The 7,024-nt window shown below is 35.2% G+C and overlaps 1 protein-coding gene across 1 annotated transcript in view; it reads left to right on the forward strand.

Annotated features, from left to right (window-relative positions):
• Positions 1 to 6,510, forward strand: part of LOC141698495 (DNA replication licensing factor MCM7) — a 7,103-nt gene extending 593 nt beyond the window's left edge. The window contains exons 3-15 of the mRNA XM_074503200.1: positions 177 to 236; positions 344 to 567; positions 841 to 1,018; positions 1,195 to 1,317; positions 1,432 to 1,521; positions 1,984 to 2,126; positions 2,557 to 2,734; positions 2,966 to 3,157; positions 3,314 to 3,486; positions 3,622 to 3,825; positions 4,863 to 5,028; positions 5,531 to 5,752; positions 6,074 to 6,510. Of these exons, the coding sequence (XP_074359301.1) occupies positions 177 to 236; positions 344 to 567; positions 841 to 1,018; positions 1,195 to 1,317; positions 1,432 to 1,521; positions 1,984 to 2,126; positions 2,557 to 2,734; positions 2,966 to 3,157; positions 3,314 to 3,486; positions 3,622 to 3,825; positions 4,863 to 5,028; positions 5,531 to 5,752; positions 6,074 to 6,178 (2,058 nt within the window). The 3' untranslated portion in view covers positions 6,179 to 6,510. The remainder of the gene's footprint in view (positions 1 to 176; positions 237 to 343; positions 568 to 840; positions 1,019 to 1,194; positions 1,318 to 1,431; positions 1,522 to 1,983; positions 2,127 to 2,556; positions 2,735 to 2,965; positions 3,158 to 3,313; positions 3,487 to 3,621; positions 3,826 to 4,862; positions 5,029 to 5,530; positions 5,753 to 6,073) is intronic.
• Positions 6,511 to 7,024: the final 514 nt, after the last annotated feature.

The raw sequence follows: 7,024 nt of genomic DNA on the forward strand, positions 1-7,024 counted from the left end.
TGAATTTTCAATTCACTTTGACCTTTCTCCCTCTCTCTCTGTTTCTCTCTCCCTCTCTCCCCCCTCTCACTCCCCTCTCTCTTCGTGCCTCTCTCTGTGCGTGTATCTAAATTCTCAATTCACTCTAATCTAAGATTGCTACTTCTCTGTATGTGTGACTCTGTGTATAATTTCAGCAACATGTTGCCAATCGTAAGACCAAAGCGATTGAGATTGATATCGAAGACTTATTTAATGTGAGTTTCTGTTTTCATTTTTCGTAAATATTGAGGATTTAGTTTTAATATTACATTTGTACTTGTAATTGAATTTGAGAAATGTGTGTTTGGTTGTGGTGATTTAGTACAAAGATTTGGATGAAGAATTTGTTAGACGAGTCACTGAGAATACCAGAAGGTATATTGGTATTTTTGCGGAAGCTATTGATGTCTTGATGCCAGATCCAACTGAGGCTTTTCCGGATGATGATCATGATATCTTGATGACACAAAGGACGGAGGAGGAGCCTGATGGCACGGAAAAAGTGGATTCTAAACAGAGGATGCCTCCAGAAATCAAACGCTTTTAGTAAGTTCCAATGGAATTCCACTCGTCTAATTAGTCTCTTTACAATCCCATTGCAGAAATGAATAATTAGTTGCATAAAGTTCTTGCAAGTTGCAAGTACATATTGCGTAAAATATGGTTTTTTTAAGTATCAGACATTTAGAATACATAAATGATATACTGTGAAAATTATTGTAAAGTCTGATTATAATGTTCATTTTGCCATCAATGACGATCTTAAGACATGAAATGAATCATTATCATGTTTCTAATGCTTACTGTTTTTCATAACAGTGAGGTGTACATTAAAGCTTCTTCAAAGGTGCAACCTTTCACAATCAGGGAGGTGAAAGCTTCAAATATTGGGCAGCTTGTGAAGATAGCTGGTATCGTAACACGTTGTTCAGATGTTAAGCCTTTAATGCAGGTCGCAGTGTATACATGTGAAGAATGTGGTTTTGAAATCTACCAGGTACTCATATTAAATTTGATGCTACAATAAAAATATAAACTTTATCAATTATTACATTCTTCTTTGAATGACATAACTCAGATGAATAGAGCAATCTAGTGCATCCATTAACTAAAAAGTGTTGCACTATTTTAATTTTGTTAAAAAACTTGGCAATGACAAATTGTATTATTCAGGAGGTAACTGCTCGGGTCTTTATGCCACTATTTGAGTGTCCTTCCAGTCGATGTCGTACAAACAATGCCAAGGGGAATCTCATCCTCCAACTTAGGGCATCAAAGTTTTTGAAGTTTCAGGAGGTTCGAACTTACTTTTCCAGCCATCCGTAATTCGTCACATTTGACAAAAGTTCTATCAGAATATATTTTCCCCCTTAATCTTATTATGCTAAATAATTTTGATGTCTTTTTCAGGCAAAGATGCAGGAGTTGGCTGAGCATGTCCCAAAGGGCCACATCCCAAGAACAATGAGCGTACATCTTAGAGGAGAACTAACACGAAAGGTAGAGCAATGGTTTATGCGCGCGCACACACACAAATGCATATACATAAGTATGCCATGTCATTTATAGCCAATCTAAACTATATAATTCTGTACTTTCTGTTGTAATATGTTTAGTAGTTTCACAAGTCAACTGTCAATTAATCTCTTTATGTCACATAACACAAATGCAACCATCGGCTATTCTTATTGACTCCTTTAATGTTCTTCCTGCTACTTGCGTTACATTCATTTTGATTGCGTTGTGTTTCCAACAGTTGTTCCCATGTTGACTCTTAGTGATTAGTTATTTCAGACCAACATTGTTAACCAAAACTATTTCTGAATATGAAACTTATCAGATAGGGATTAAACTTTTTAATAATTACTTTGTGCCATATGCTCAGAGAGGTGCATTCAGCTGTTCCTAGAGGGCAGATCTTCAACATTTTGCTTATGTCCTAAATGTTCTCAAAATTTTCAGGTAGCACCTGGTGATGTTGTCGAGTTATCAGGAATTTTTCTTCCTATACCTTACACTGGGTTTAAAGCAATGCGAGCAGGTTTAGTTGCAGACACATACTTGGAGGTCATGTCTGTCTCCCATTTCAAGAAGAAATATGAGGAGTAAGCTAGTCTCAGCTTTCGTTACTTTAATTAATATTATGTTAGTTCTTTAATTTCCTTAAAAAAAGTTAGTTTTTCAAAAATATCATTGAATAGAATCTATTGGAAATGTTATGTAATTACATTATTTATATTTGTTGCATACAGACATTCCAATATTCTATGGATAATGGAAAAGGTCTTTTGTTTATTTAATTGAAAATTAAAGGGAGCTGAGGGTTTATAGAGGTGCAATTCTATGATTGAATTGGAATACAAGTTATTAAGAGAATATTCTTTAAATCTTACAGTGACAGTATATAATGAGGTTTTTTATATGTTGATTCTGTTCGTCAAATTGGGAATGCTTGTTTTTGGGAGATGCTTATTAACATCTTATGTTTGAATCATGCCTTGGATGGTGTATAATTTAATATCTTTCTGTTAACAGCTATGAACTTGAAGGGGATGAAGAAGAAAAGATTGCACGTCTTGCTGAGGATGGAGATATTTATAATAAGTTATCTCGTTCACTAGCACCTGAAATATACGGGCATGAAGATATCAAAAAGGCTCTTCTTCTACTCTTGGTAGGTGCTCCTCATAGGACGCTGAAAGATGGGATGAAGGTAACATTTGATAAAAACTTTTAACCCTCATTGACTTCTAACTTAGAAGAATGTGTGTACTATCAATATTACGATAATTTTTGAACAGTACTAAAACAAATCCTCTATTCATATTTCATATCCTGATGCGCATATTTTTAAAAATGATTTGTTCCAGTCAAGTAAACATAGTTTTCTCTTTGTTCTTATTACATTCTCTTATACATGCTTATTTATCTTATATTGTTGCAGATACGAGGAGATCTACATATTTGTTTAATGGGGGATCCTGGTGTTGCAAAAAGTCAGCTTCTTAAGCACATTATCAATGTTGCTCCCAGGGGTGTATATACTACAGGAAAAGGAAGCAGTGGTGTTGGTCTAACAGCTGCTGTTCAGAGAGATCCAGTAACAAGTGAAATGGTCTTGGAAGGGGGAGCGTTGGTAAGAAGGAGCTAAGTTAGTTGTAAATATGTCTTATATTGAAAAAGGCTAGCTTAAATGCTTGTACTTAATAAGATTGTCCAGTATCTTTCTTATATACGTGCTGTAAGTCTAGTGTTGCTTTTTTAAGTAGAGTTTAAACCCATATTTTTTTAGGTGTTAGCAGATATGGGGATCTGTGCCATTGATGAGTTTGACAAGATGGACGATTCTGATCGCACAGCAATACATGAAGTAATGGAGCAGCAGACTGTTAGCATTGCCAAGGCTGGGATTACCACATCCTTAAATGCAAGAACTGCTGTCCTTGCTGCTGCAAATCCTGCCTGGTAAAAAATATTTATTAGTCTAATAATGACTGCATTTTAGATGTTGTAATGTTATTGAAACTTGTTTAATTTGTATTTAGTAACATTTTTTGCTTTGCTTGTTTCGCCCTTTTTATATGGATGTTTGTGTTGAAGGGGAAGATACGACATGCGGAGAACCCCAGCTGAAAATATCAACCTGCCTCCTGCCCTGTTATCGAGGTTTGATCTTATGTGGTTAATCTTAGATCGTGCAGATATGGACACAGATCTTGAATTGGCTAGGCATGTCGTCTACGTCCATCAGAATAAAGAATCTCCTGCTCTTGGATTCACTCCACTTGAACCTTCTCTTCTTCGGTAAGTAATGCAATATTCGTTCTCCATTTGAACGTGCAATCTATTTTAAGATAAACTGTTAAGATTTTGAACTTTGGGTCCGTAATTATATTCGTTAGCCGGAAGAACCTGATTTAAAATAACCTGGCAAGAGAAAAGAACATAACCAATCATTTGAAATACATAGACTTTAATTTGACAATGCAAATGTGTTGATTACTCTGGATTTAGGGCATGATATGTTAAATGACTTAAGGCTCTTAATCTTTTTCTGACGTCAATAGGTCACAGTTAAGGAGAAGACTAAATAGTTGCTCAAAACACTCCCTACCATCTCAGCCACCACATAATTGTGAAAACTTATTAAAGGAGGGCTGTAATATTGAAATTGATGGGTGGTTTGGCTCCCTATCTGTATATAATTCAACAAAAAAAGAATATCTGATTAGCCTCCTTGTCAAATTACAAGCGAGTAACTCCCCTGTCAACTATCTTTTCTAAGGTTCATGATACTTATTTTATTTATAGGAAGGTGTATAATTGTGTCACATACTCACAATTACATGGTAGTTGAATTTTGATTTTTCTATAATCAACACAAGTTGATTGTTTAAGTATCGTTCTCTTTGTTTATCTCAAATCTACAAAATAAGATTCAAGTTTTTTTTTCTTCTACGATGTTCTAAACGTTATTCTCCAAAATTATACGTAAATCAACCGAAACAAGTTAGCTTCTATCTGATCCCTATTATTAATCTTCGTTTGACTGAATTATTAAATTATTAACAGAGTAGCCATCTTTGAAGAATGGTTATCCCCTAAGTTTCCAAGTTAAGGATTCACGTGACTACACATCCAGCTTCATTCTTATGAAGTTTCAACAATTTTATTTTTGAAATACTTGGGTTGAGAAGGTTATTACGTTCATTGAGTAGTCTGAGAATAGCTTTATAAAATATAGGAGATTAGCTATTATCCTGGCCTTTGTTCTTTTCATTCTATAACAATAGCTCTACTTAGAATTGTTAACACTCATTAATTTGTTTCATGTTTATCAGCGCCTATATCTCAGCTGCGCGAAAAGTATCTCCTTCTGTCCCAAGAGAGCTGGAGGAGTACATAGCTACTGCATATTCCAGCATTAGACAAGAAGAAGCAAGATCTAATACTCCACATTCCTACACAACCATCCGAACACTGCTCAGCATTCTCCGTATTTCCGCTGTAAGTTTTTACCTCATCAAATCTAACTAATCCTAGTTAATGTGGGTATGATAGCCAAAATTAAAGATGGACTTGGATGCTCGAAACCTTGAAGGAGGTATTGAACATATGACCTCACGCAATTATAGCGTCTTAAACTTTAAACCAGTCTAGCTAACAAATTAATGTCTACCTGCAGAGGTTGGGGGGGGGGGGGTCTCAACTAAAATTACTAGTTAAATGAATAATTATTTTAGAGGTCTACTTGTACATGTTGTCAAGCATGTAATTCCTCTAATTCCTCAAAGATGATCAAGTCAATCTTCTTTAATATACTTATTTCTTACAACTTGTTCTCAAAAGTGATCAATTAGCTTATAATCCAGCATATACTTTTTTCTTCTTGGCAATAAGTGGTAAGGGTTCAAGAGTCGTTGGAGGCATGAGGGTTAGGAGTGTCGAATTCTTTCCAAATAAAGATCTCCTAATAACTTGTTCTGAGAATGTTACTTTCTGATTACAGGCACTAGCGCGACTCCGATTTTCTGAGACTGTTGCTCAGAGCGACGTGGATGAAGCACTTCGGTTGATGCAAATGTCAAAATTCTCCTTGTATTCAGATGATCGCCAAAAGTCTGGTTTGGATGCTATTTCTGATATATATTCAATCTTGAGGGATGAAGCTGCTAGGACTAACAAGATGGATGTGAGCTATGCCCATGCACTCAATTGGATATCTAGAAAGGTTTGTTTTCACAGCTAAACTGGGGGATGCTTGCTTTATTTATTAAAAAAAATTGAAGTTAAAAATACTTGGTAACTAAGCAGCTAACCTTTAGGATTATAGAGGTTACACTATTACCCTGAACATATAAACCAGAATAAACAAAAACCCAACTCATGCTAATATAATTTTAGATGCCTTGTGGTACTGCATGCAAGTAAACAACTAGTATACTTGTGCTTTCATATCTTTTTTTAACAAGTGAAGCTCTTGTTTCTATTTATATTTTTGCTAGCAATAGAAGCTGTAGCCTTTTAATGTGAAATGTTTTTTTTTGAACAGGGATATAGTGAAGCTCAACTTAAAGAATGTTTAGAAGAATACGCAGCACTAAATGTTTGGCAGATACATCCAAACACTTTTGATATTAGATTTATTGATGCTTGATGAGTTGTTATCTGTAAAGAATCAGATAGCGGATAAAGTGGAGAAGTAGTTCAAGGAACAAACTGTGCAATGTAGGAAGGATTAAATGACTGTAACGATTCTTCAGATGACTTGTAACAAGAATCTTCAAGGGGTGCAGTATTTTATTGGCAGTTGCATTGAATGTTAATGGCTTTGTAGGTATGCAGGATTGTTATATTTGTTAAGTTTTTACATGGCCAACTAGGGTAAAAGCTTGTGAGACATTTGAAGTCCGTTTTTCCAAAATTTACCTGATACATTGTCAACATCAATAGAGATATTGAAGAAACTATTTAGAACTATTATATGCACATATGATGACATACCTGTAAGGGTGCTATAGATGTTTGAATGACATGTTTTTTCCTTGGGGCTTCTTTCACAAGGATGCCCCTCTAATTTTCATTTAAATTATGTTTGCAAGTTGAAGACAAGCAACTAGTTTAAAAGATGGAATGCAGATAATTTTTTTGAGAGCTCAAGTCTGCAATGTTTTTTTGACGAACAAGCCTGCAATGTTTTTAGTCAACACAACCTCAACGTTTTCATGCGACAAGAAATAGGAAATACAATAACACAGAAATAGTAGTAAAAATACTAGTGTATTTTATCTGTACTACCCTTTAAGCTACAGGGAAATCCTTGAATGAGACTGTGAGCTTCTCTGAATCAGCACTTTGTAAACCGACTGGTAGCTCCTCGGTGAAAATGTCTGCCTCTTGTGTTCGAGAAAACACATCACACATGTGATGTCTATATTTCCAGTTTTAACTTAATCACGAACATAATGACAATCCAATTCCATGTGTTTATCGTTGACGGAGA

The sequence above is a fragment of the Apium graveolens genome, chromosome 11, assembly GCF_009905375.1.
Source record: "Apium graveolens cultivar Ventura chromosome 11, ASM990537v1, whole genome shotgun sequence".
In the NCBI taxonomy this organism is placed as follows: Eukaryota; Viridiplantae; Streptophyta; class Magnoliopsida; order Apiales; family Apiaceae; genus Apium; species Apium graveolens.